Source organism: Cenococcum geophilum (assembly GCF_001692895.1).
Source record: "Cenococcum geophilum 1.58 unplaced genomic scaffold K441scaffold_30, whole genome shotgun sequence".
NCBI classification, from domain to species: domain Eukaryota; kingdom Fungi; phylum Ascomycota; class Dothideomycetes; order Gloniales; family Gloniaceae; genus Cenococcum; species Cenococcum geophilum.
In genome coordinates this window covers 343,683-371,459 of record NW_027137588.1, presented here as the reverse complement: position 1 = coordinate 371,459, position 27,777 = coordinate 343,683, and the positions used below count along the sequence as shown (strand labels likewise).

The 27,777-nt window shown below is 46.9% G+C and overlaps 7 protein-coding genes across 7 annotated transcripts; 2 read left to right on the top strand and 5 right to left on the bottom strand.

Moving 5' to 3' along the window:
* Positions 1 to 2,941: 2,941 nt before the first annotated feature.
* K441DRAFT_688088 (histidinol dehydrogenase) lies at positions 2,942 to 4,583 on the bottom strand (the record flags this gene model as incomplete). Its single annotated transcript, XM_067652148.1, has 8 exons — positions 2,942 to 3,198; positions 3,284 to 3,335; positions 3,366 to 3,635; positions 3,668 to 3,745; positions 3,780 to 3,960; positions 4,016 to 4,157; positions 4,218 to 4,379; positions 4,436 to 4,583. 8 exons carry the CDS (start codon positions 4,581 to 4,583, stop codon positions 2,942 to 2,944), a joined length of 1,290 nt encoding a protein of 429 aa, XP_067502272.1.
* A 140-nt stretch (positions 4,584 to 4,723) lies between these two features.
* Positions 4,724 to 5,673, bottom strand: K441DRAFT_169453 (uncharacterized protein). Its single transcript, XM_067640309.1, has 2 exons — positions 5,618 to 5,673; positions 4,724 to 5,533 (listed from the first exon to the last, which is right to left on the bottom strand). Exon 2 carries the CDS (start codon positions 5,315 to 5,317, stop codon positions 4,865 to 4,867), a length of 453 nt encoding a protein of 150 aa, XP_067502271.1. The 5' UTR covers positions 5,318 to 5,533; positions 5,618 to 5,673; the 3' UTR covers positions 4,724 to 4,864.
* A 1,003-nt stretch (positions 5,674 to 6,676) lies between these two features.
* K441DRAFT_569051 (uncharacterized protein) lies at positions 6,677 to 9,662 on the bottom strand (the record flags this gene model as incomplete). The annotated part of the gene is made up of 8 exons (XM_067643848.1): positions 6,677 to 7,022; positions 7,082 to 7,542; positions 7,593 to 8,143; positions 8,192 to 8,473; positions 8,524 to 8,856; positions 8,909 to 9,454; positions 9,504 to 9,548; positions 9,608 to 9,662. 8 exons carry the CDS (start codon positions 9,660 to 9,662, stop codon positions 6,677 to 6,679), a joined length of 2,619 nt encoding a protein of 872 aa, XP_067502270.1.
* Positions 9,663 to 13,067: 3,405 nt separating this feature from the next.
* K441DRAFT_568707 (uncharacterized protein) lies at positions 13,068 to 13,768 on the top strand (the record flags this gene model as incomplete). The annotated part of the gene is made up of 2 exons (XM_067643839.1): positions 13,068 to 13,293; positions 13,401 to 13,768. The coding sequence occupies 2 exons, from the start codon at positions 13,068 to 13,070 to the stop codon at positions 13,766 to 13,768; spliced, it is 594 nt and encodes a 197-aa protein (XP_067502269.1).
* Positions 13,769 to 16,774: 3,006 nt separating this feature from the next.
* Positions 16,775 to 17,153, bottom strand: K441DRAFT_169356 (uncharacterized protein). Its single transcript, XM_067640308.1, has one exon. It carries the CDS (start codon positions 17,061 to 17,063, stop codon positions 16,827 to 16,829), a length of 237 nt encoding a protein of 78 aa, XP_067502268.1. The 5' UTR covers positions 17,064 to 17,153; the 3' UTR covers positions 16,775 to 16,826.
* A 1,364-nt stretch (positions 17,154 to 18,517) lies between these two features.
* On the top strand, positions 18,518 to 19,685 carry K441DRAFT_697512 (uncharacterized protein; the record flags this gene model as incomplete). Its single annotated transcript, XM_067652983.1, has 4 exons — positions 18,518 to 18,690; positions 18,757 to 19,055; positions 19,098 to 19,184; positions 19,290 to 19,685. The coding sequence occupies 4 exons, from the start codon at positions 18,518 to 18,520 to the stop codon at positions 19,589 to 19,591; spliced, it is 861 nt and encodes a 286-aa protein (XP_067502267.1). The 3' UTR covers positions 19,592 to 19,685.
* A 2,469-nt stretch (positions 19,686 to 22,154) lies between these two features.
* K441DRAFT_639188 (uncharacterized protein) lies at positions 22,155 to 27,720 on the bottom strand. The gene is made up of 3 exons (XM_067646571.1): positions 27,073 to 27,720; positions 26,595 to 27,027; positions 22,155 to 26,538 (listed from the first exon to the last, which is right to left on the bottom strand). Exons 1-3 carry the CDS (start codon positions 27,406 to 27,408, stop codon positions 22,421 to 22,423), a joined length of 4,887 nt encoding a protein of 1,628 aa, XP_067502266.1. The 5' UTR covers positions 27,409 to 27,720; the 3' UTR covers positions 22,155 to 22,420.
* Between the last annotated feature and the right edge of the window lie 57 nt (positions 27,721 to 27,777).

The window sequence follows — 27,777 nt, the reverse complement described above, 5'->3', positions numbered from 1 at the left end:
TAATAATAGATAAGCTTATAAAGTAGGGATACTTTATAGCATATATAGAAGAAATCTTAGCGGAAGATATTACTAGAATCTATATTAAAGAAGTATTTATAAGATATAGAGCACTAAGCAAAATTATATTAGATAGGGATTTAAGATTTATAGCAGCATTCTAGGAGGTATTGTTAGCGGAGCAAGAAGTTTAGGCAGTAACTTCTACCGTATATTATTTGCAGACAGACAGCTAAACGGAAAGATTAAATTAGACACTAGAGCAGTATCTAAGGCATTATATTAATTACGCATAGAATAATTAGGTATCGCTATTACTAGTTATATAGTTTGCATATAATATAACACCTTAAGAAGGAATAGGCATATTACTATTTAAGGCAAATTACGGATATAAGCTAAGAATATTATTGTTACTATAATAAGCGAAGAAAATAAGTAGCATAGCTAAGGAAAGAATAAAGACGTTAATAAATCTTTATATAGACCTTATAGAATTAGCGAAAAAAGTATAAGAGAGAATAAAAAGGTACTATAACGCTAAGAGATCTAAGGGACCAGATCTTAAGGAGGGAGATAAAGTATGGCTACTATATAAAAATTTCAAGAGTTAATAACTAAGTAAGAAGTTAGACTACGTTAAACTAGGACCTTTTAAAATTATATAAAGAATTTTACTAGTTACGTTTAAGTTAAACCTACTAGCTAAGATAAAGATTTACCCTATATAGCATATTGCGATACTAGAGCTAGTATATAGAAATATTAAGCTACTAGTTTATAAAGTAGACATGTATAGAGGGCAAGAAGAAGATAAATAGCAAGTTTTAAAGATCGTTAACTATAAGGACATTAACAATGAAATATAGTATAAGGTTAAGTAGATAGACTATATTAAGACTACTTAGGAACTACTAGAGAATCTAAAGAATACTAGGGGAAAGGTATAGAAGTATTGGAAGAGATTAGGTTAGGTAGTATTAATAAAAAAGAATCGCTAAAGAATAAGTTACCTAAGGGGGACCTAAGAAGAGCAGTTGCCGAACTACTTAAATTTATTTCCTTCTCTATTAGAAGAGGATCCGTTCTTTTATTACCAAGTTCCTATAAACCTTATTTTATAAGTTTCTACTCCTTAGAACGAACCTTCTTACATACCTTCTTAAGATGGATTAACCGCGTAGACGCTATAAGATGAGACTTAAGGGCCCGTTGTTAAGTATTGGCAGCCTTACGTTTAGCGTCCTAAGAATAGTATAACTTAGAAAAAGTAATAGATAGTTTATTATCTAGCTATGTAGCAGCAGATTAAATATAAGACCCTAAGATAAATTAACTAGGGAACTAGACGACTATTAAGAGTAATAGGTTATATATATTTGGCATTAGAGACGGAGTAAACGTTATAGGACAAATAAATATTTACTTTAGTATACTTTAAGCAAGAGGACGGTTATTGTAAAGATAGGTTTGCTAACGTAATATAAACTAACCCTTCTTTTAAATAGCGAGAACACGGAGATGGTATAATCTCACTAAGAGATAATATTGCAGCGATAGTGCGAGTACAACGAGCAGTTAAGGAAGAAGAAATTGCTTTAGGTATAATAAGCAATAATATTAACTAAATTAATTAAATGGATATTATACCTTTAATAAATAATTTAGAGATATTTAGAATCTTTAAGGATAAAAATAAAGAGAAGGGAGATGGTATTACGGACGCTTTAAGTACGATATTATAACTACTTAGGGAAGAGTTGGAAGAAGCTAGTTGGTTAATTTAGGCACGGTCTAGGATAGAACCAGTAGAGCTATATAACGAGAAATAGTAACTAAGGTTATGTGGGGTAATCTATATAATCTATATAATCTATATAATCTATAATAGAGTAGGTAGAGCACATGTATATTATGTATAAGAAGGATTTTATAGGAGTACGGTTGTGTATTTAAGGACCCTTAGTCCCTACCTAGATAGTTCCTTTCTTATAGTAATTCTTAGAATACAATTAGAGTTAATCTGTTAGGCAACTACTCCACTAGTTGTTATTACGTTGTCGACTATTGTACTTGCATTTCCTACACACCTAGCCCAATAACGAGCCCATCGTAGTTCTTGCTACAAGGTTCCGTTACACTATATCTTTGGCTATATAGCGACGTAAAGCGGGACACGTTATACTATAGTATCTAAATACTACTTTAAGAGCCTTTAAAAACAATTTAAACCCCTTTTAAAAAGTAGTTTAAAAGTCCTAAAAAAGAACCAACTAATAATTAATAATTATGCTCCTATTTAGCTCTAAAATTAAGCTTTACGAGCTCTAAAAAGATGCTTAAATAGCATCTTAAATTAACTCCCATAATATCCTGTATGCACGTAGGGCTTCCTTAATAGAACAAAAAGAACGGTAGGTAGATGGGATATACTATTGAAGCCGTCCCTTCGAATAGTATACTTGTTGCTTATTCAAGTGGGCTCACTCTTACTTACACTAGGCACGCATTTGGTGAAGAGCGTTATGATCTTGATTGAAAGCCAGGAATCTAGAGTTAATTTCTAAGTCTGTTAGTCCTCCTGAATGCTTCCGCCTCTTGTGACAGTTTAGTCTTGTTAAGCTGTGATTGAGTCAGCAAGTAAATCACACCTAATTTAACTGAACCGCTTGAAGAATATTATCTAAGCACATCCTCACCTAGTAAGGTGAGATATGGTAATGTAATGCATGCCGAAGCACACTACTTTGAAACTTAGTATTTCTAACAAGTTAAAATCTGCCAATATCAAATACTAGGTTGTCTGTGCCCAAGTTTTTCCAAAAGACAGCCTTGAGACCGTTTTAGTGGTGAATTAGGAGGATGGACTTACAAAGAGCAAGTGGCTCTTCAGAATTTGTAAACCCCTAATCCGTTTCTCTTATAGCCTAGAGCTCTTCATTTACGCCGGACTATAATCCGCAATCCAGCCATATTTGTCGTCAAAATACTTATGCGCTCTTAAATCACCAGACCTCGCATGTCCTTCGAAATTCTCTGCTCTTGCAGCTCGTCCACAAAGACGGCCTAACTCAATACTTGATGATTCCGATGTCATTTCTTGATACGTTACAGTACGTAAGAATTTGCCGGCCCTTAGACCACCCGTATACCGCGCGGCCTTGCGGGTAGGGAGGATATGGTTTGTGCCAATGACCCCTATCTTAAATAGTCAGTTTCCATAATGTCTCTCATGGTAAGTGTTCTGAAGTGTTGTTGGCGTACTTGTCTCCGTACGAAACACAAGTTTTCTCCCCAAGGAAAAGGGCTCCGTAATTCCTCATCTTTTCAAGTGCCTCCCCCGGCCGTCTAGTAAATATCTATACATGCTCAAACGCATATTCATCTGCCAGTTTCCACGCTTCGCCCAGGCTATCCACAACCACAACCTCTCCAAAATGCTTCCACGATGTCCCAGCAAGAGCAGTAGTAGGCAAGTTCTTCAATAACTCATCAACAATAGCCATAGATTCATGCCCCACTCTTTCTAATGTCGTGATCAAGACAGCAGGGGAGTCCGGCCCGTGCTTAGCCCACGACAGCAAATCCGTCGCCATGGTAAACGGATCCGCCGCATCGTCCGCCACAATCAGAATCTCCGTCGGCCCGCAAAGAGGTCGATTCCCACCTCGCCAAATAGCTGGCGCTTGCCCTCTGCCACGAACGCGTTCCCGGGTCCAGCGATAAAGTCAACCTTGCGAATAGTCTCCGTGCCCACCAATGGCAGCGATGGCTTGGACACCACCAAGGATGAAAATCTCATCTGCGCCTGCGAGGGCCATAGCGGCGACAGTGCCGCTAGGGATCTGGCCTGCGACAGGAGGCGTACAACCGATGACATGTTGGACACCGGCAACCTTTGCAGTGAGTATTGTCATGTGTGCTGATGCAAGGAGAGGGTATCGGTCTCCTGGGATGTATCTACAATTTAATATCAGCACCATACCTCTAGTTCAGGTGGAGTAGGCCTCCTCACGCGCCAACAGAGCTGATAGGGACATTTTTCTGGCTCAAGAACACACCAGGCTGTGTCTCGACTTCAAAATCTCGGGTGGATTCGCGTTGCGCTTGAGCAAAGTTCCGTACATTGACCTGCACGGCCTTGATATCGTCTATGACTTACTTCGGACACGCTGCAATGGCTGCATCGATCTGACTCTAGGATAGCTTGAACGAACTTGGAGACCATGTATCGAACTTCTGTGAGTACTCCCGGACTGCTGCGTCTCTTCTTGATCGGATAGCATCGATGACGTCCTTTACGGTTGCAGCCACGCTGCTCGATGTACAGCCTGCCCCTCCTGTTGTAGCCTTGCTCTTTCTCTTGAGATAACGGACCACTTTGACGGAGAAAGAAAGACGTTTCGTATCAAACTGCTCTTGATTTGAGACCTACTAGCCATATTGCTAATTGCATATGACTGCATCACCGAAGTATCTTGTAAAGCCTCCCATATCCGACCGTGCCCACCTTCTAAAGATCTCGAAATTACCCGGCCCCCATCACACCCAGCATCGACAGCCTCGCCCAGAGCTATCGCCATGCTGAGCCTCTGCTCTCACAGAAGAGTGCGGTCGGTATCGCACAAGTCCTCTCGAGGTCACTGGTGGGGCCGACAAACCGCAGGCTCCGCATCACAATGCCTGCTCTTCCTCGACCTGACTCTGTGGCGCTACGAGGAACTCAGAATGTTTCACCTTGCAGCGGTCAAGCAGATCTTAGATGCCGCCAGACTGATTCACTAGCGCGCAGCCACCTTTTCCCCCAAACAGCACCGGATGTGCCGCCGGGTGTCCCGAGCATGTCCTTCTGACACTGCAAATTTTAGATATTTGTACAACAATTGTCAGAGGCGAAAAAAAATTTAAAGATAAAAATAAAAAAATTTGCCATCTCATTCACAGCGCGAACTCGCAGATCTCCAGCTCCCCGATCCCGTCTCAAATCTCCGTGATCCGCGCTCGGCGCCGCACGCACCATGGTGGTGAAACCCCCCCCTTCCACGATCGCCAAGCCCACCGAAATGGCAACGTGGCGGGACGGGCCAATCCGCGTCGGCCCTCTCCCCTGCAAGGCTGAACAGCGAGACCACATCCCGAGCCCGATCAATAAGTGTGCAGCGGCCTCTCCGTTGTCCCTCCCTCGTGCCAGAGCAAATATTGTGCATGAGAGAGAAAACAACCCTCCCCTTCCTGCGCCATGAAAAATACCGCTCGCCTGGGAATGCTTCTCTGGCCTGCATCTAAAAAATAGCCTGGCGATTCCTGCTGCGACCATCGGGTCAGCCGATGACTAGGTTCCAGGCTCTCTGGACTTGCCTTGATAAGATGTGCCGGGGCAGCATCAGGAAAGAGGAAGAAAATATGGAGGGAGTTGGTAGGGTTTGTAGCGGAGGATCGCTACCCGGTTACCAGCATTGTGTGTGCGTGCGTTGCGGGTGGGCGAGGCTCACATGNAAGGCTACTGCGAGCACGGGGTGCCAGAAGGATGGCGCTAACGTATCGTTATATTAAGCTAATATGCCCTTTCCCCAGAAAATGCCGCGTGTGTAGATGAGTTGGCGTACAGAGTACGTACGCACTTAGCTACGCCTTCTGCTACAAATAGACTAAATAGAAGCTTGGACGTTCGCGAAAAATTTGTTGTGATTGATAGTCAGCCACGAGAAGTCGTCGAAACCCAATAGAATGGTGAGAGTAAAACATCTACGAATATCATTGACCGGCCCCGTTAGCCTGTCTCACCAACCCTGTGCCACCTAAAGAGTAATCTAAGCCCGAAATTATGCTGCGCGGAAAGAATAGAGGCAAATGTTACAAATATGCCCAGCTGTGAATGAATCCCACCGCTCCAGACCCCTACTATTGGGCCTCAAAGAATCGACAAAATGTGGTGAGACGTTGAAACTAAGCTGTGCGTGCTGACGTTTTTGATCTGCCGAGATCCAATAGGTTCCAAATGTGCATAAAATTTACTCGTGTGTAACGAGCGTGAGCATTATCATCCATAGGTCGCCTTTTCCGAAAGGAAGGCTCCAAATGTTCGCCAAAGCACCTGTGCAGCGTGACACGAAAGCGAGTAGTCGGACTGTCCGAGATCTCTTCGTGACATTTAAAATGTGCGAGCGATAGTTGCAAGTAGTCATACATAGTATACTGTGTTAAGCGCATTACGCGGACCTATCATAATTATGTCTTTCCTTATTGCTATCTTCTTAGTTTCGATGTGCGATGACCGACATTATTCTGGAATCTCTCTCACGGGGATGTTCTGAAGAGTTTTTGAGGTGATAGCTGATCAACCATTTGGTCGTGAGTCGATAGAGAAGCATGGGGTTATCAGTAACGCGAACGTGATACTTTTGGTAGAGGTATAGCCCTTGAAGGCTATCGTGGCCTGTGGTGGCGATCGGATCAGGTAAGCGGATAGATTCGGTCCCGAGGCTCTTTTAGCCATGAATTCGCCACTGTTCAGAACATGTAATGGTAGTAAGTCCAGTACTGAGATATGTTGTCGATTTAGAGGCTAAATTTTGTACGTCCATCGTACGGTGTTCAACCAGCCTGACTCTTTGATGTGGTCGCCTCGACCATTAGTGGAGGACGACTATTTTCCTCCCCTTGCAAATATAGCTTTTCATCTTGACCTCTTGTGAATCTGAGGATGCTCCATCATCCCAGGGTTACTGTAATCCCATCGTCGCTTGAGACTATCTCCAAAGGAACTAGCAACTACGTCTTGCCACATACTTGGCGGAACATAGGGCCCACTCGGTGCAGAGTAACTGACTAGCGGCGGTAATTGTGCCTGAACATTTGGAACCTGAGTTGAGTGCGGTGAAACGCTAGGGAGTTGGTACCCTGGCGGATTCGTCTCTTGAGGCGTCCGGACCTCATAAGCTCCTGGAGGTGGCGGTCTTAGAGGAGGGGATGACTGAGACGATGTGCTTGGGGGGGGTGTACCAAAGGCAGCATGCCACTGACTTCATAACGTTCAGCAATGCACTCATTAATAGAGTTAGAATAGTAGTTGATGACTTACTCGAAGATCCTGGTTGGATTCCATTCTTGGATCTGCATCGATTGCGAGATTTGTGAACCACGTTGGCCAGCCGTCATGACCATAGACTGAACTACGGGAGAGTCAGCCTTGGGGCCCGTGTCGCCTGCTGAGATTGGCGGAGTGATGGGATGGGTATGGTAGTTGACTTGACCTGGTTGCTCCAATGGTGATTGATGGCCTGGGCCTCGAGAACGGTAAGTATCATCATTGCTCAATGGACTGGCATTACTTGGAGCTTGAGGACTCCCGTCTGAAAAGCTAGGTTTTAATTCGAATGGTTTCGTGACATCCGCAGAGAAGGCCTGTCTGAGGACGTTGACTTGTTCGTGCATTTCCGGCATGGGCCAAGAAGGTGTGCACGTTTCTAGGATGCGCATATGACGGACAAAGAAAACTCTAGCATCAGTGTTCAGCTCAGGGTCTGGAGACGCGATTGCCGCCTTGAATCATTAGTGACGAGCTACAAAACAGTGTTATTAGGGGGACTTACCAAGTGCAACATTGTGCACGTTAGGACGGAATATATTGTGAAGCTAATGCCTCTTTGCATGCACAACAGCCCCGGAAGTCCATAGTTTTTCAATATAGCTTCCTGTAGTTTGCACATATTCTTTGCCGCTGAATAGCAGATAAGCATATGCCGCTTCCAAACGCCATCGAAGGAACCGGAAAGGACATGAAGCTGAGGCCTGTAGTGCATAATGACACTGAGGTAATGATAGCAATGTAAATTTCCAACAAAGTGAGACGGAATCCACGGTGCAGAACCGTCGGCAGGATATGCTACTCGGAGGTCCTGTGGGAGCTCCCTTAGCCAGTTGGGAAAGTCGTGATTATGCTGAACGAACTCCGGCTCTAAAGCCCAGTCCTTCTTTTTCCGTAAATTCCCGTACATTAGCGTCGACTGTTGAACGTTTTTTACAATTCGTAAATAGTAAGCAAACTGTCGTGAGACTTGATATTCAATGTCTTCCATCCCGGGGAGATGACGAGGAACATCCAGATCTACAGTGTCCAATTTTACGCCAAAATCGAATCGGCCTTAACTCATATTAATAGTGAAGAATTATAGAGAAAGAAAGGGCTAACCTTGAGGTCCTCCGACCATGATTTCCAGAACAAATAATGTGTGCCACACTCTTGTCTTCGTTATGCAATCGGGAAGCGAAGAACCACACGGTTTCCCTAGCTGATGCGTTTCGAAATGCTCATCCAACTCGAGTTCTTTGGCCATTGCAACAAGATTTACGACTGTCATCCACGAGCGCCAGAAGTATCCTCGTTTTGGAACGGCCTCCCTCGCTTTCAATATGAGAAGCATTGCTTGGATTGTGCTCAAACGTGGCACGTCCTTAAAGCTCTCCTCGTGTTCTAATCGAATTAGTGGCTATTTTTTAAAGAAAAAAAAAACCAAGACTTACTCGACGCGAGGGCTAGCCATTTGTTTCCTTGTGAAGGCCCGTCTAACATGAGAGATGCACAAGCGAAAATTGCCTCGAGCATTAGAGGAGATATTGATTCCCGTGCAGTTTGCCATTGTTGATAGAAATAAGTGCGGTTGGTTACAGGGCAGTAGGGATGGATATTGGTAAAAAAGTAGTCAAAATAGTGCAAGGCTTGCTGTTCTGACGGCATCATTTCGGGGGGGATTCGAACTGTGTGATCTAGGCTGCTATGTGGTGGCAAATGTATCTCATATTCTTCTACCGCAGGCGCTTCTGCAAGAATCTTCTTCTGATTGGTAATGTAGGGTGCTAGGAAATGTTATTATTTGGAATGTGTTTGATGTGTATTTGCTTATCTTACCGACTGCGGTATGATCTATCTTTAGTTCTCCAAGAGCATCGGATAAGTTTGAGGTATTATCATTTCGCCACACACCATCCGACTCCGGAGAGTTCATTGCAAGTGCTGCTGGTGCGGAATACATTGGTTGAGGTTGATAATTAAGCTCCTGGCCAACCACGGGAGGTGGTGGAATGGAAGGGTACTGTAAGTCATCTTGAGGAGACGGTTGCTCGATGTAAGGCGCGGTTTGATACATTCTCATCCCATCTGCGTACGTTCCTGGTACCGGAGGTGGTAGAGCGGGCACTATTTCAGATGTGAGGTGCTGCATAACATGTTGTCGCTGATAGTCATCCTGCCCATCAACAGCCGGATTTTCGTATTCATTACTCCTCTCCAACTCGAACGTATGCGATCCGGGCGTGTAATCTTTATCATAGCCCACAGTTGGAGGAACACAGTTGAGTTTTAGTCGTATGCAAGCCGCACAAGGCCAGGCATTCGTGGTAGCCGCGTCGCATTTGATCTTACGCCTTCTACAGCCTTCGCAAGCTCGCATCACTACTACATGTTAGCAGATGAGGGTCGCAAACTACAACATACCAAGCCTTACCTTTCAATCTTTTGTGTCGGTTATGCTCGTCGACAAAGACATAATCTGCACGCGCAAACATCAGTTTCTCGAACTTAGCGCAAATGTTTACGGCAAGCTCTCACTCCTCTGATTCTCGCGAGGCGCCAGGGTCGGCGGCGCAAAAGTGAAACTCTGCATTTGAGCTGTTTGCGGCAGCAGAGGCCGCCCAGTAAGCTCGCCGGTCATGGCAGTGACGTACAAAGTGTCGTCCAAAGAAGAGTCGCGGCTTCTCCGGGACGTTCTTTGTTCTTGGAGGTCGAATGCTGAAGAGTAACGATCCGTTATGCTAGAGAGGTTAAAGTGATCTGAGGTCGTCAGACCAATCGATAACAAAGGCCGGCCAGACGTGTAGCAATCAGTACGCCTCCCAGTATGTGGTTCTCGTTTTCCAGCCGCAAGCCCTGCTAAGTATTGCGCGACCAAAAATTCTCCGCAACGCCGGCTAGTATTTGGTCAAAGTGCATTTGAGATGAGCTGTGGAGACGTGATATGATAGAGCCAGGGTGGTTATTCCCGAGCGGTCGCGGCTTCTTCCTGATGGCTCTTCGCGTACAAGAAGTGGCGTATGAGTCTCCTGAGTAAGGCAATCAAAATGCCAGAAGGTTGGAAGACGCAAGAGACCGTCAGCAATCGCTGGGGAGTCGCAGGAGTCAGGCCTCGCAGAAAACCACTCCGTAAGCGCCCGAGCGACAGCAGCTCTGGAACCTGCCGTCAAAGCGGTGGGGGAAGGTCAATAATCGGCAGGAGGCGAGTATGGATACCGCTGCTGGAGTTCCCCCCTCACAAGGCTTACAGGAAATCGATCTTCCAAGAGCAGGTTTCACAGGGGGGTCTGGTGCGTGTTGAAAGAGCCGTACGTTGTCTCAGGCGGCACGGTGGACTGGGTTTGCGCGGAGTGCATGCTCTTGCCTAGCAGCAGGACAAGCAGACATCGACGTCAAGAAAGCGCCTCCACAGGGTATACAGGGTACACAGGGTATACAGGGTAAGCTCGTGGCGGCTGCAGAAGTAGGAAGGGAAAAAGCAAGCAATCCCGCCGTTAGGACCTCCCACACGCAATCACAATGATCCCGCATCTGATAGGAGCGGCCGACACGAACGCTAGGCGCGGCCAAATTTCCAAGCTCCAAGAACAATAATACCGCCTCGTTGAGTCCCATTTCCTTCGACGACGGGCCCACGTATGGAGTAGGTAAAATTGCAGTCTTCCCCAAGCCGCGATGACGAATCACTAGATGTATAACAATTGTCCTGGTACATGTGCCCTCCTTTGGAAGGCGCAACGGGCGCAACCTTGAAAGGGGCACGCCTCACCCAGAGATGCATCGCGTGTCGCGAGTCCTAGTGCTTTTCATATCAACCATGCTCAGGAAGGCAGGTATGCAGCCTTTTGCCATTGTTGCGTTCTTTTCGACTCCCCGTGCTTTGGGGAGGTATATTGGCCGGGTCTGTCTCCCCGCACGGCAATTGGGTCAGTGTTGGCCATGCTTTCACCATGTTTTGCCATGTGCGAGATGTTTTTCAGTTGGGTTGATCAGCCTGGGATGGCATGGGGTATTTGGAATGCACCTGGTTGGCCCGACCAAACTTCCACTGCCGGACCATTGCAAGTTAGGTAAGACCTCGCGGAACGACTGGGGCACAGTGCTCTGCAGCCGCCATACTGGTCGGGGGTTAGCTATATCCACTGGCGCGCAAGGTCCATGACTGTAACACCATTTCGCCCCGCCAAAGGGCCGATGAAACAACAAGACACTAATACATTAATACACTACTAATATCCTAATACGCTAATATTGCCTTCCAAACCTGGTCTTTGAGCAATGCATAGTCACCAAGTATTGCCAATTTCCCACACTAAGCCGACCCCGTATGAGCCTAAACCACCAAGAGACAAATACAGGCACGCATTCAAAACTGTCCCTGCTCTTGGGGTCAAAGCCCATGCTGGTGACGCTTTCCCAGTGCCACGGCTTCTTCGGGACGCGATGCTATTGCTCCACCGCGCACGTCTCTCAGCACGCTGCGCGTTTCTGGACGATCCCTCTTTTTCCTTTGAAATGAGCCGGTCTGCCAAGTCGAGCTGATTTTTGCTCTACGGTTAATCAACGGCTGGGATGGTCCCTTTCGGCAATCGCTACTCTCATACTGGAGACGCTCTACAGTCCTGAGGCACCTTTTATCCCCCGTAGCGCCGGAATTCCCGCGAGAAGTAATTCCAAACAGCGTAGGGCTGGAGACAAGGGAGACAACAATTCGTTCACGCATGTGTCCGCGTATCGCCAAAGTCTTCCCCTCGTACAACGGCCCCGGAAATCCGGCTGCTTCCGGCCCCACTGAATAGAGGGTAGCATTCGTGTCCACCTCGGCACATGTGAAGGCTAACCATGCGTGCCATGCCGACGGCATCTGAAGAGACGAGATTCCAACGCCTTGGTTCAAGCATCGACATGGGATTGTTCCGGTTCGGTGAAGCCGCGTGCCTGAGTATGCATGGGGCGAGGGGCTGAAAGGGAGGCACAGAGGATCGATAGTATTGCCCATGCTCAGAATTGCTGAAGGTGTTGTCACCGCCAGACAAAGGATTCGTGGAAAAGAGTCAACCTCAAGAGCTGCCTTTTCCGGCCTGGTAAAACGGCTCTGGCACAGGTCGCGCGAAAGGGCGCCGTAGCAGCTTCTTGGCGACCTTTCACATGGTGTAGGCGTTCGCCCGTTTGCGTAGTCAAGTTACTACATCTAGTTGCATTTCAGATAAGGCACCTGGCAGACAGCAGTTTTGACAGCTCGTGGCCATCAAGGGTGTGGCCCGGTGAGTTCCAGCATGGCCTCTAACGTCCTGCGTCAGCCACTGATGGAGTTGCGGGACCCCCTAAATTATTTTTTTCGGGCACAAGACTCTAGACGGCGTAGAAGAATGTTCCATGCATCGCGCTTTTGGCCTTGTTGCGGTTAAGCAGTGTCTCTGGGCGGGATGACATGCATTCGATGTCCTTGAAAACGCCATGACTAGCCGGCCTTTGGAGGTCCTTGCCCCGCTGCAACATTACCAGCCACAAGTCCGCTTGTCTGCACATTGTCAGTGCAGAGGTCCGCTTCTGAGTGTTATAAAACCCAGCGCGCCCGATCAGATGGACACATTGGCACAATGGCACATTAGGTACATAAAAATGTCGCTGAGTAAAACTTTGGTCCCACCGCATTTGCACCAGAGATCCCGTCGTGGCATGCCCATCGATCGAGAATGTAAGAGATGTCAGAAATGTCAGAGACGGTCGTCGGTGCTGCACGGGCGGTCGAATTTCCAATCCCTTAATACATGGTTGGATGTAGATTTAACCATCNCATGAGCTAAGCTGCAAGGTGGTATCGGTCGTGGTGGTGGTGGCGGAGGCAAACAAGTCCAACTCAAACACCCATTTCAAAGCTTTTTTTGGCTGCAACATCAATGCTTTTAGGCCTTTGAAGGACACACATACCACTTAAGGCAGCTCGCAATCTGACAGCCGACCGCAATCGCACGTACCCAGCGCCTTTCGCGTCAAGATGGACCCCGACAAGGACAATGCCAATCCCACAATCCTGAACCCTTCAGACCTGCCTTCACGACGTCGAGAATCATCAGCGAAGAAGCGGGAGGATGGCGGCACTGGGCTTTTCGACGATCTTATCCCTGTGTACACGTATCTCAACGATCCTTTCGATCAGCCAGCATCGCCCAGTGACTCCGATGACGATTCGGTCGAAGACATAGACGAGCAAGAAATTTACGGTGCGCTCTTCCGGTCCCCACCGCGCGCACACACAGCCTTATTTTAGGACACCTCTTCGTGATTTGCGAAGTCTGAAAAATCTGCGCTGACTTTCTTTTTCATCCAGACCTCATTTCCTCAATCTCTGATCCGGAACATCCGCTGTCACTGGGTTCACTGGCTGTCGTGAATCTACCTGACATTAAGATATTACCTCCCACCTCTCCTGGCTCCCCAATCAGCACCGTCGTAGTTGAAATCACCCCCACAATTACCCACTGTTCGCTCGCCACAGTTATCGGACTGGGTGTACGCGTGCGCCTCGAGCAGGCCCTTCCGCCTCGCTATCGCATTGACGTTCGTATTAAAAAGGGTACGCATAGCACAGACGAGGCGGTCAACAAGCAGCTTGGGGATAAGGAGAGAGTGGCGGCAGCATTAGAGAATGGAACACTAATGGGCGTGTTGAGGAAGATGCTGTCTACCTGCGAATAAGGTAATTCACAAATTTCTAAGTGACGGAATGAATGCATTGGGAGGCGTTTCGGAGGCGTTTCGGAGGGCACATCTGAACCTTATGCATTCTCCATGGTTATGGTCAGTGTCGTTTTCAAGGAATGCTCACTAAATATGATCACCCCATAAATGAAGCGAGCTACTTCACAACACCACGAGATGTTTTGACGTCGGAATATAAATTTACAACCCTGCACCACACCACAAATATCCCGGCATTACGGATCTCATTATGCGTTTCCGCCCATCTGCTGCATCTAATATTTTGCCCCAGCCTATGGCTCTACTATTCCCTACGATTTCCTTATGTCGATCCTATTATTATGGTTGCGTTGATAATATCCCCACAGCGTGCAGTGACCAGTCAGCTTCACAGCCAAAGAAACACCAACGCGAAAATCGGAAATCCGGGAGAAGGACTGCAAACCCGGACGATGAATCATCCTCCGCATGCGAGTAGCGTAGCCGATACGAAAATCCAAAGCGTAGTTCTGACCTAGTCCTGCTCCCCATTCTATACATATCCAGCAATCGGGAATGGACGAGCGATGCTCCGAGTTTGCGTTTATCAGCCTGTCATATTTTTCCGTCTGACTGCGTTTTGCGGGGTAGCGCTACTTGCTCTCCGGATCGCCTTTGCAGAAACTCGGCGATCGAGAACGGTTGCTATACTCTTAGAGGTCTGCTGGAAAGGTTAGGGACCGGTACCGTAGGTCCCAGTGTTTTCTGAAGATCCGGCATTAGTGCCTCTTTCGGAGATGATGCCCGTTCTAGCATGTGGAAAACTGTATGGAGAAAGCGCTGCTAATGGTCAAGATTTATATTCCTAAAGCTATGGGCTTATTGATTTGGTTCTACATAGAGCAGATGACCACGATGGCTATGCTATTTCGGTTACTTTACTCAGCATTCTAGGCCTTTCAGCTGTCCAAAGCTAGCCCAATCAGCAGCGCAGTGGCGTGTGCTCGACCTGTTACGATCTATTGTTAGGGTTGTTTTACTTTATATTGGAACCTAGATCCCAACGTTGAGCCCATGCGCCATTGAGGCGTATATTTCATAAGGTCTTCTGACTGTGCTTCTCTTAGTTACTTGGCATCATTCAGCAGAAATTAAAGATGAGTGTGGTAGAACTTTCGAAGAAAATCTTTACTTCAGTAAAATGTCCCGCGCACCCTTAACAAATGTGCACACTAACATCCAGTATCCTAAGTATAATGTCGGCCTGGCATCGATCACTACTATATCAAGGTTAGATCAGGGGTGCCTGTGACTCACCCACCTCATATATAGAGGCTCCAAAGCCTCATTTCAATAAGACAGAGTTCTTATCCCTGATCGTCCGTTCGGCATATAACCCTTAAATAAGTTTGTATGCAAAAGCAAACTATATGAAAGCTCTATATATTTACTTCTAAAAGGACTCTAGACGAGATTAATTAACGGATGATTACTTGCTTGGTTATTTATAGATACTAATCAACATCATCCACGTTTAGGGGGCCTAAGCAAGAGTTCCGGATATTGCCTTGTATCATGTGTGATTTGACCTAGATCCCGCTTTCTCAGGGTTATGTTCCTAGCAATCCCAGCAATCCCAACCCTCTACCGGTGTCGACCGGGCATACCAGGTCAGAAAGAAAATCTCGTGTAAGGATTGAAATCTACATAGATGCAGGCTTATTATATACAAGCAGTGTAGTACCCCATACAGGGGTCCCTGGAGAGTGGTGAAACTAAGCTGAAACTGGGCTAAAACTAACGTCTGACAGGTCGACAACCGGGCATGCTTTCCCATAAAGCACTGGGAAGCCTATCAGGGAGCCAAGGCACCACTTCGGCCAGAATCCAGACCCGATATAGATCGTGATACGTCTACGAAGTCCTTATTGGTTTGATGAAGGCCTCTCACCGATTGTGAGATCCAGGTGATCCAGACTCGGTGAAGATGTGTAGGTATAGAATGCCTACCAAAAGCTTAATAGAATCAAGCTTCGTTCGACATAGGTGCTCACCTAAGAAAGCGATTTCCCGACCAGCGAACCTACCACGGGGAGGGAAATAGCCTTATACGAAATCCCATGGGAGACTCAGCTCGATTATACTGCACAAAGCTTGTATAGCAAAAAAAGTTTCCACTAAAGCTTAACGTTCCAGTAGGCTTTTGGTGGATGTGACCAGTCTCGATTCACTTCAAATTAGATCACACTCCAATTTGGTTCAGATACCTCCCAAAGCCTCAGCTTGAGTACCTAGGTCACCATTGCAATAGTAACCCTCCGGGCCGCTGTTAGACACTCGGAAGTGGAAGTATACTCCTTAATCACCCCAACAAGACCACAGAAATGGCCACCACGGAACGTATACAATAGCTTCGAGAAATCCAAGATGAAGTAGGCCAGTATTCAGGCCGAATTTCGGCAGGCTTGTTATTCAATCACCCAGGTTTCAATATTGAATTGAATTGAATGCCAAGTCTCAATCAATTCAATCAACTGAGAGCTCGCTGGCTTGGCAACTCAATCAATATAGAGGTTCTAGTTGAATTGAATTGATTGATAAATATTGAATCTTTTAATATTATATAGAAATATGCTNAACATAACATATAATAATGCTTTAAACCTTATTGTTCTTAGACCCCCTTACCAAAAAAGGGTTACCCGAGCATTACTCGTTGTTTACACTATCACATTATCGCCGGGATCTTGACAGGTAAGAAAAGTTTTATAACTAGATTTGCCCACCAACAATATCAATTCTATTACCACTATGAACAGGGGGTACACAACAGGATAGTAACTCAACACTATGCCAAGACTCGCGATAGACCTATATTAACGGCAGGAGCGACGGAAACGACGGTAGAAAGCGATTCGGGCGCCGCCAGGTAGGCCCCCCTGCATCAACACTATGCCGAGACTCGTGATAATTACTAACTACTACGTAGTTGCAATTAATTGCAATCGTTTCAATATTGAATCAATCAATTCAATCAACCGAACCTTCTGCTTACAAAGCTTTCAATTCAATCAATTCAAGGCCTCAATTGAATTGAATTGATTGAGTAACAAGCCTGAATTTCGGTTCGAGAGTCCCTTATCCCTGCGTAAGATAAAATGTCTAGGTTGCGATACTTTGAGATGGTATAGTTAACGAGCTGCTTATATACTTCTTTCATCGAAAAGTTATAGTCAGGCTGCAAGAGAGCATTCGCTTGATCTTCTGGCGGCAAAAGTCTCAGCATGGCATAAAGCTTGTCCCTAGGACCCATAGCTTAGTGATTACAAGTTGCGTGATAAACTTGTGGTAGGCGAAGTCCGCCATTTTATCGATATTGGTAATGAATTGAGTTAATAGCCGGAATTGTCCTTAAGCCTCTGGCCAGTGCAAGAGGAGGTGAGTGGGGGAACGTGCCTCTCCCCTGACTTCCCCCACAAAATCCCGCAATATTGAAACGGCGTTCATAATCTGTCCACCATCAATATCCGCCTTCACACCAGAACAGGGGCTATTGGAATGAGGAACCGGGAAGGGAACCCTGGATGGTAGGCCGGATCTGGGGGGTTTTGGAGAAGGTATTGGAAGGGAAAGGGAAAGGGAAAGGGAAAACATGAGTACATTTGAGATGAAGCTGGGCCGAGGATGGACTAGGAGTCCAATTTGGCGTATTGATTTCTTCCGCCGGTGTGAATGTGCAACAGGCCGGATCCAAGCAAACTAAACCTTATCTGAGGCCTGATGCTTAACTTTTCATGCCAGTCTCTGCAAATCCCAGTAGCACGAGGAGAAATAGGGGAGGATATGAATATTTTCATTAGCCTTCTACATTCTATTTCCGCAACTCTTTCACTTCAAACCGAGAAGATCAAAATTGAATACGAAAGAGACGTTAACCCGACACAATGGCCGGCAATACAAAAAGTAAAATTGATCAAGAAATTCAATTACAGCTCCTTCGGGTAGAGAGGTCTCCAGCTCCAGCTTCGAAGCCGTACACCAATTTTCTAGAAGACCGGGGTCACGGTTAATTCGCTCACAAGTATCGTGTCTGCAGCCCGAAGTATCATTCTAGAAATATATACCATCTTCAAACCGCGGAGGCGCCTGAGAGACATTCCCCAAAAATTGGTCCAATACAAACCCAATTCAAATCAAGCCAGATCTTTTCCATTGCCCACTTCTGGACAGGAAATCGTCTGCTCATCCAGAGCACCATCGTGGGAGAATTCTTGAAAGAGAACTCATTCAAGACATATAGAAGCAGAGCTATTTCATCAGGTCCAGCCATCTACGCTATATTGCCGCCAATCCAACAAGATCACTGGGAGGAACATGTTGACTTTAGGTCATGGCTGTGTAAGTTTATCCCATTCACTTGCGAAGCTAATAAATAAGGTAAATGAAAATGGCAGGCGAGCATGGAAGCTTATGTCCGACCAACCTTTTTCGAAAACTCATCGAAGAGCTTAACATGAGCATTATCGTATATGCTATTCCGAAGGCTCTTAAGGGTTGTCCCAAACATATGTGGCATGTTGGAGACCAAACAGATCATACCTCGATCCCTTCATTTCAGTGATGATGTATTCACCTCTTTGGATGCGGCCATACCGTCATGTGACTTTCATTTCACACCCGGTATCTCTTCTTCCTTCTCTTCCAAGGCTTCTTCTCCTCTCACAAATCGACCGACATCTCTTCTGTCCGTATGATCCAGCGGCAACAATGCCGTACTTCCCGTCGCTGCTCACAAATAAGTTGAAGCAGTTCAAGTACAATCACAAGCACAAGCGTCAAGAAAACATTCGACGCAATCCTCGATTGAAGGCTCCAATCCGCTTACTAGGCAATGGCCTCCTAGATCTTACCGTCTCACTAAGTGATGCAATTGTGAAGATGTGAGCCTCACTCCTCGCTCGGCATCATTTTCTCTTCCTTCTGCAATTGACTAAACTGAATTGCAGCACTGCCCGAAACAGTATCAAATCGCGTCTTCTACATCTCCCGGCTGAAATCCGCAACCGAGTCTTTGCCCTTGCGCTCGGCGGTTATCACATCCACGTCTTCAATGACTCTTTAATCTGTGACCCCCCCGGCAGTAAAGCCTTTGGACACACCGCTGAAATCATAACCGAGTCGACGAAGAAACGCAAGGAGACTCCGCTCAAACCAAAGCAGTCCCAAGTCCCAAACTACGTCGACCCAAAATTCTCGAACCACGTCTATGCCGACCATAATGCCTGTTTCCACCCACCGAACTCACGTCCGCTCGTCAAAATAGCTAGCGTAAAACCATAGGATATAGCGCAGTGCGGAGATAAAAGTATGACCACAGTGGCGTGTACTTGCCGCCAGATCTACGCTGAGACAGCTCTATTCTACTACGAGCTTAGTACGTTTTCCTTTGGCCTAAGAGTTCTGGAGCAATGGATGAAGAACAGAGTAGAAGGATAGAAGTAGGTTATCAGAGCACTGCATGCCTAATACTATGGCCTAGAAGACCAATTTTACGGCTGCTTTTCAAAGAATCCGAATGCCATGGCAGCACTTCGACTTGACCAGTCACTTTCGAAGATGCCTTTCATGAGTTATACAGAACTAGGAACGATATATGTATCGAAGGAGTTGCTGAAGAACTTATATGCGCCGAGATGTAACTATCACGGATGGTATAACTATGATGTAGATGTTCTGGATTTGGAAGTGAGGAAGAAGGTACTTGTGCGACTGTGTAATAGGGGAAGGCGCGAACTGGAGGCAATTTTGCAGGGCAGCGTGGAAGTTATCATTCTTGACTAGGGATTTCGTGAGGTGTGGAGTGGAGACAGAAAGGCAGTAATGCTGATGGGGTGAATTGTTAGGAATATTACCGACGTATATATCTAAACTTCGGGTCTGTAGCGCTTTAAGTTCAAGGGAGCTCAAAGGCCATGGATCATCTGTGTAGAGTAGCGCAGTATATGAGTCTTGCTGGCAAGCAAGCAAACCTAGCTGGCTTGCAAACTGCCAATGAAACATGTAGTTCAAATAAGTTTATGCTCCAGTAACGTAGGGGTGTTCTAAATTTCATGGGGTGTTTAACGGAAAAATATACGTTACCATGAATCTTACCCATGCAAGTCACAACTAGATATGATCCGAATCACTAACTAATAGGTGACATATACTGACTCATCACACACCTACTATCCTCTTCCGAATATCTTCTCCTCTGACTCAAATCCCATCGGTTGACCATCCTCAGTCGTATAAATCGTCCACACACGCCACTCGTGACCATCGGGCTTGCACTAAATCCCGGCATGCGATAAAGAACCCAGCGGGGCCTAAGCCAACGGGGAGTGAGAGGAAAGCTAGGAAATTGAAAAGTTGACGGAGGCAATAAAATCCAAGGCCAATCCAAGGCCCGTTGAGCTGCACCAGAACATAGCCTAAACTTGGTTGTGTTTAGTGCTGAGCGCAATCGTCAATCACGTCTTCTGCATAGGCTGCCATTGGAACTTCGGGAGGAGGACGTCACGCACACCTTGCTAAAGAAAAGCATCTATTGGGGCACTTCAGCTACCCCAAAAATTTGCAGCCTCGCACACCTTCAGAGATTGAGTCAAGCTAAGGGAAGCTAATTCTGATTTCAGTAATATGTTGTTAATTCTATAACGACACTTATTTGATGACCCTTAGAAAGAATGTGTTCTCATTCAGGACACGGGCAGTACGGAAACTCAGTGAAGTAACTGGATTGGCGTGGATTGGCGGCAACCTTCAAATCCACGCTAGCTGATGTAATCCTCGGCGGCGCTCCAGGAGCGCTGCTGGATATCCAGCTGTCAGTATAGAGGTCTTGGCACGATTCTAGTGTTGGTTAGGGGGGTGGTGGGTGGTGAATATCATGAAATTAACTATATTACTCCTCTAGCTCGTCCTCCTTATCCTCCTCTTTAGAAGTCGCTATCCTCGAGCGGTATTACCTCGCTTAACGCGTTGCTATTGCCGTCGACTCTAGTAGTAGCGAGAGTCCCTTCTAGCGGCTTTTTACCTGCGGCGATAGCTGCTTGCTCTACGTTATCTTCTGCCCCAATAGCCTCTTACTCCGCGGCGGCTAAAGACTATAATATTGCCTCCTACGCGAGCTTATATTTGTCTAGGAGAACTATCTACGCCTTCTACTGCTTCTACGTCATCGTTAAAGGCGCCCCTATAGTGGAGGCCTTATTAAGGGCGATATTATAAGTAAAGCTATAGTAGCAGCGGTAAGGGAGCAGCGATAATCGGGTGTCCTTAATTTAGTGGCTGACACTATATAAAAGGGACGCGTAGTTATTACTTACTCCCCCGATTAGCTATTCACTGCGCACCGACTGCATGGCGCTCGACCTCCCTCCCGATGAGGTATAAGCTGTGGCGCGCCAGGAACTCTATGAGCTTCAATCTACGCTACGCCGGCGTCAAGATCAGAGAATCCAGATCCAGATCCAGCTGGAGCTCCATCGCCGATCCAAATAGACCCCAATCCAATTCTATCACTACGGAAACTTTGGATTGAGAAGTTGTTACCGGTCCAGAAACGCTCAAGGGGTTAATATAAAACCCACCTTGATTTGTTCGTTTATTTCGACATTCACCTCCTGCGGATTGAGGCTTAATAGCTTTATATAGCGTAACGCCAATCTACATAGTAACTCGCAGGCGCGCGTACACCATATTAGCGCATCTAGTTAAAAGCGCGTATTAATACTGGCGATTAAACGGCAGAATTTTATGCCTTAAAGTAATAAGCACGACCATTTTAATATATTTTAACGTATTTTTGGGTATAAATCCGAGTACGGAGGACGACGCAAAAATGGATTTCCCTTTCCTTTTTGGGACTAGTAGATACCCCCCATAAGGTCGCCTAAGTTATAGGGGCTCTATCGCCTAAGCAACGAGATTTTAGGCGGTCTATATCCCGAAGACCCCTAAAGAGCCCCCTAAAGGCCTAAAACCTTAGCAACCTTACAGGCACCTTATGGGGGGAAAACCGCTAGTCCCAAAAGAGAAGAAGAAATTCAATTTTGCGTCGTCCTCCGTAGTTTGATCTGCGCGATTAACACGCGCTTTTAACCGGATGCGCCGGGGTGGTGTGCACGCGCCTGTGAAGATTGGCGTTACGCTGTATAAAGCTATTAGGCCTCAATCGGCAGGAGGTGGATGTCAAAAATAAACGAACAAATCAAGGTGGATTTTGTATTAACCCGACGCGCAACCAGGCTAGTAAAATCTGACTGGATAAAAGGAAATAGCAAAGACAAACTGATGGAATCGCGGGACAGTTTGGGATGGGACATTCAGCTGCGGATGAGTTCGAAACTCGAAACTCACTGCCTATATTCCCTTTCAACCCTTCAATACTCGAGAAAAGGACGTCACGAGATGTGGGACGTCTTGGACGAGATGCATTCAATATCGTTATGAGTTAGGAATCCGACTTCCTTTTCATAGCAGAAATATAAAAAAAACTTTTCCCGAATAGATGATAGCAAGGAGAAGCTACGCCTAAAATCTGTGTGAGATATACATACATTTCAGAACTCTCGAATAAAATCTCGCGTGCCCCATCAAACACTAACACCCTCTCAAATAACCTCCCTATGCACAAATGGGACACCTAAATCGCCTCTTACTACTACTCCTCTCACCACCCGTTCCTTCTTGTCTCTCGAGCCTCTGCTGTGCCCGCTCAAGGCATTTCCGATGAAACATGTGCCGGCAAGCAAACACGACTAGTGAGCCCAACTCCTCTTTCTTGTCTCCCAAAGCATCTTCCTCATCTTCCCCTTCTAGATTTCCCTTCCCACTCCCAACCGCATCTGCATCTGCTCTTCCCTTACCTCTCTCCAGTCTTCTCGCCGCCTCTCCACCGCCACCTTCAACCTTTGCCCTCGCCCTCCTCTCTTCATCCAATTCCCCTTTCCGCTCCCACGCATCCCAGATATCTCCACCCGCGCCAGGCCCCCACGCTCGCTTTCTACATCCTTCACACACCTGCCCTCTCGGGCGCCACCCACGCTGCCTCAGCGCATGCACCTCAGCGACATGATGAAAAGCGTCTTTATCCAGGAACCGATTCGCAAGCTCAAGAATCGTTTCCTCAAACGTATACGCCGCGAAGATCTCAGCCAGCACGGCGCGCAGATCGGACAGCGAAGGCGACGAGCGCGACGCCCGGGTCAGGAAGGCGCGGAGGATGCGGAGGAAAGACGGGTGCGACGGGGATCGCGGCTGGGGGCCTGCATGCTCGGCTTGGGGTTGCATCACAGCTGACTGTGGCGCTGATGTGGTTGCAGCGGGGACCCCCACGCCGTTGTTCGGTCTAGGATGCGGTTTTGCGGTCGCGGCTGTTGACGCGAGCAGCGCGCTAAACGTCTGCTGTACCGCGGCGCGCAGGGTGCTGGTGATCTTCGTCGTGTCTACTGGTTTGGGCTGCGAGGTGCTGGAAGCGGCATGGTTGGTGTCGAGGTCTGCAGCTGCGGATGTTACGTTCTTCGTGATGCTGACGACCGTATCGACAAGGTCTAACCAGAGCAGTTCGTCGATTGCGAGATCCCGTTCGGTGTCGCCGACAGCAGGGTCCTGTCTCTTGGATTTGGGGTTGCGCTCCATCATGCGTGTTTGGCCTTGGCAGAGCCAGATACCAACTTTGCAGTACTTCTGCACGCTGTTTAGCAGATCTTCGACGGCTTCTTCAGTGTTCGCAGCGTCGGGACTCTCTGCAGCTGCGTTGATCAGTCCTGTCAATGCTATCTCCAGGGTTCCTAGATGCTTGACGAGCCGTTCCATTGCATCCCTGACTAGACCATCGCGGGCCATGAGGACTACAGCGGCATCGATTACACCGCTTTCCTCCAATGCTGGAAGAACCGGTTCAAGGCGTAGATCCCCGGACTTAAGGAGACTGACGAAATCTGCAACGTGAGTGTTGTTATACTTGCACATTAGTTGGACGTAACGTTCCGCAAACCCCGTCGGAGAACCTTCCCCAAGGTATTGAAAGTCAACCGAACTTTGTTCTTCCGGTTCAATAAGGGACCGCAGAAATTGGTACTGAGCCTCAGACTCATCTTCCAGTGCATCCAATACCGAACGTAGAAGGTTAGGAGCATATTGCTTCAGAACCTGGGCGGTCCTAAAAGCGTCGACGCCCGCTATATCTCTTGCACGGCTTACGATGACCGAATGGACTTCACTGATCTGCTTTTTGTTTAGACCTCGATTAGGTCTTAAGCAATCCCTGATGCAGTTAAAAACATCATCTCGGTTGTCAGTATCATTTAGATATGCTTCAAGAAGCCTGGCATACTGCTGTGATCCTCGGAAGACTGACTTTAGCACCTTATGGAAGCCTGCATTCTCGAAAAGTGGAACAAGAACTTGAATATCGGGTGGATGGTATACAGAGAGGAGGTATTCGACACTAAGCTGACAATCATCCTTTACCACTTCGGTTGGGTAGTCGCAAAGGCCAACAAGAATCTTATGGAGAGATGTCCCAGGAAGGATGATATGTTGAGGATACTTTGGAAGGTTGCGCGCTACAAACATGTAGAAGTAGATTATGTCTTCCGGATCGAACTGATCAGATGCCATAACACCGAGCAAGATGTTGGTAATGTACTGTCGGCTGGGGGTAAGCGCCGAAGGTTGTTGGTTACCATTGACCTGAACTCCATTCCCGTTGGGAACTACGTCTTGTTCTCCATTTAAAAAAGTGTCTTCGAATGCCTCATTGAGCATGCTCATGAAGCTTCCAGTGTCGAATTCCAGGATCATACGCAGGTATGGAAAGGGTGGTTCTGGGCCTTTGTCCAATCGTGTTAGAAAAATTTCCTTGCTCCCCTTGGGCCACTCTAGGGATTTTCCAGAAAAGATGAAGCTGTATAAGTCCACTTTCGCCTTGTTTGCTTCTGAATCTGAGAGGTACAGACCGCTTGGATAGATACGGCCTGTGAAACTGTAGGCAAGATACGGGAATATCTTCATCGCCGATACCATGTAGACGTTTTGAGTCTGGTCTTCGCTGTCGTCGAATTCGAGGATTTTGATGAGTGTGAGGATGTTGATTAATGGCGTGATGTAGTCGCCAATCGCTTGAGTCCAGACATAGATCAATGCATCATACAGATTGTATTGTCTGCACAACGTGGTGACCTGATCGATGTCCATGGTTTGAGTGTTCAATCGACAGATCATCTCCTCGAGCCTCTTCGCGCGGCCTGATGAAGCATAGAATGTGATGAGATCCTTCAATACCTCTGGAGGCACAGATGTGATTTCTTCATCTAAGATGTAAGGTTCGAGCGTTTCGAAAAAGATACTCTCAGCAGATCCTTCTTCATAAGCTTCATAAATTTCTTCAAACAAAAAATCCTGCTCTTCCATGCTCTGAGAGCCAGTGAAGCACACAGCAGCCAAATCCACCAACAGTTTCTCCCTTGTTTCGCTGTCAACGTCTTCTTTCCTTGCGAAAGTGTATTTCAATGAAGCTGCCATCATGTCCAAGAGCTTCTCTTGTACGAGTTTATGTCGAGCAGTGTCGTCGTCCGGTAGACCTACTGTCAGCTTATCCGCATCGCCATTATAGTATGACGTTGCAAGTCCAATAGCTGAAATAAAATCCCCATCTTCCATGAGAGCGAGCAACCGATCTGCCCAATTTGATAAAGTTCCAATGGAGACGTCGTTGAAACCAAGAAGAAACAGCCGGCCTTTGTAAGCCCTAAAACTCATATGAAAAGCGTCCGCTACAACACCATGCATAGAAATATCCTCTTCATCCAGTTGCTCTATTACAGGTCGAAGTTGTTTTGAAAATAGGTCCTCGTGATAAATATGCTTTTTAAGTAGGTCAAAAGAATCCGTCATCCGTAGGGAATTGTCTTCCAGAATAACGAGACGTTGACTGATCGTCAAGACCCCCAGCACAGATCTGCTCAGCCATTGTACCGCAACAATAGCTTCGTCTCCTCTCCAGCGACTCCGCGGTTGAAAGTGGAGGTCAGTCGGTCTTTCATTTTCGGTTGCAACTACAGCATCTACGTCCAGTATAGTGAGAATATTTGACCAGCAGTATACCAGCTTCGTTTTAGATATTGACTGCTGTGCATTTCCTGAAGGGGTTTTCAGTTTTACCGCCGGGAACCAAGCCAAACATCCACTCAAAGTACCGTGTGGAGCAAGTTCCTTCGGCCTCGAAGCCTTGTGCTGCGTTTGAGCAAGTGGAGTGGTAGATACAATGACCAAAAGATATGGAGTTAGGAGTGCTGTTAAACCCATGTCATCGGTTGGCTGTCCAACATTTCCTAAGGGTAACGGGGCGAACGCAAGTACTGAACTAGGTTTTCGAGGCCGCTCAGTAGATCGAGCTGTAAGTGGGTACCTTCCTAATATCCTAGTAATTTTGACAGTTCTAGCGACAGCTCCCAAACCTCGAGTCGCGAGATTAGAGAAAGCCATACCTCCGTCATCCGCAGAGACGAGAGCTGTGTGTCGAGTGCCTAAAAACCCCACATGCAAGATGGTAGTGCTAGAAACATGTCCATCGGAGCGCCGGTCGTCTAGACGATCCCGCTCCAAGGGAGGAATATGGAGAAATGGCTTAGCTGGTCTTGAAAGTTCCCATGTGAAGATGTGCCCGGTGGCATGCCCGCCAGCAACAGTAGAATGATCAGCGGAGATAGCTAACGAAGTGACCGATCCGCATTCGACAGCTATATGGCATGTGTTATTATGTTTGAGAGTTTGGAGTTCACAATTTGAATCTTACCTTTAGTCCCCGGTCCAATGATTGATTTCAGGACTTGGTGATAGTCAAAAACTAATATGTAGCCCTTGGAAGTGCCTATTATAATTGAAGCGGTGACGCTCAAACATGTCGGACGACCGAAATTACGCTTTCCAACTTCTGAAAAGACTTGTGCTGATATTTTCTTTAATTTAGTCCACCTCACGACTTCCCATGGTGCTTGCGGAGTGTGCGGTTCGTCTTGTTGGTGGAGGAGATTACTTGATACAGAAGATTGCCGTGATCGGGAGGTTAGAAATGCGGGAGAGAGAACTCTTGGAGAATGTAAGGGGGAAGGTGACAATCGAGAGGAGAACCTTCGTTCGAAGGGTTGGAGCGGGCTAGGGTGGTGGATACGGGACATGGAGCTGTGAGATGCAGGAACGCTGCTGCCAGGAGAGGATAATATAGAGCCCTTCAACAGTCAGACAAATCAACCACTTATTCTCTAAACACCTACTTGAATTGATGGAGTGTCATCTGGTGTAGACGTTGAACCTTCTGGGCTGCCAGGAATTTGAGCTGCTGGGTGAATAGGCAGCTCAGAGATCGAATCCGTATCATCCACATCTTGGGCGACCTTGCCACGCCTGGCAAAAGATGTCTCATTCGCATCAGCTTTGAGTTCCTCCCTGGCCTTCTGCTCCTCTTCCTCTATTACATCTTTAGTCAGGATAGCAGGTTCATTTAACCCCTCTAATTCTACAGTATTATCAGAAATCTCCTCCCCAGCACCATTAGCCCCGCGATCCTCATTGTCACCACTGACATCGCTCTCTCCCGAAACTGAGCTCATCGGGCTCGGTGTTCGCGGCACATCGCTTCAACCGCGCATTGATGTAGAGGCCTTGAGGGAACTTAGGACAGTAGATATGCGAATCCTCGTAACATCGACGTGATCTGTTGAGTTGTTTGTGGGGTTATTGCGGCGCGGAGACTGATGCCTTGATTGAAGAATCGCGAGGGGACGGCTGTGCTGGAGAAGCTGGATATTAAGACTCCTGAAAAGACACCGCGACAACACTTTTTCTTTAGCTCCAGTATATGACTAAACGATCTTAAAAGAAAAGCGCAGTGGGAAGTCGAGATACCCAATAGAGTATCAATTGAAGCTTCGAATGGCGCGGCCTGATCTCTCGGAATTTGCCGAGCGGCTTCCTAAGCT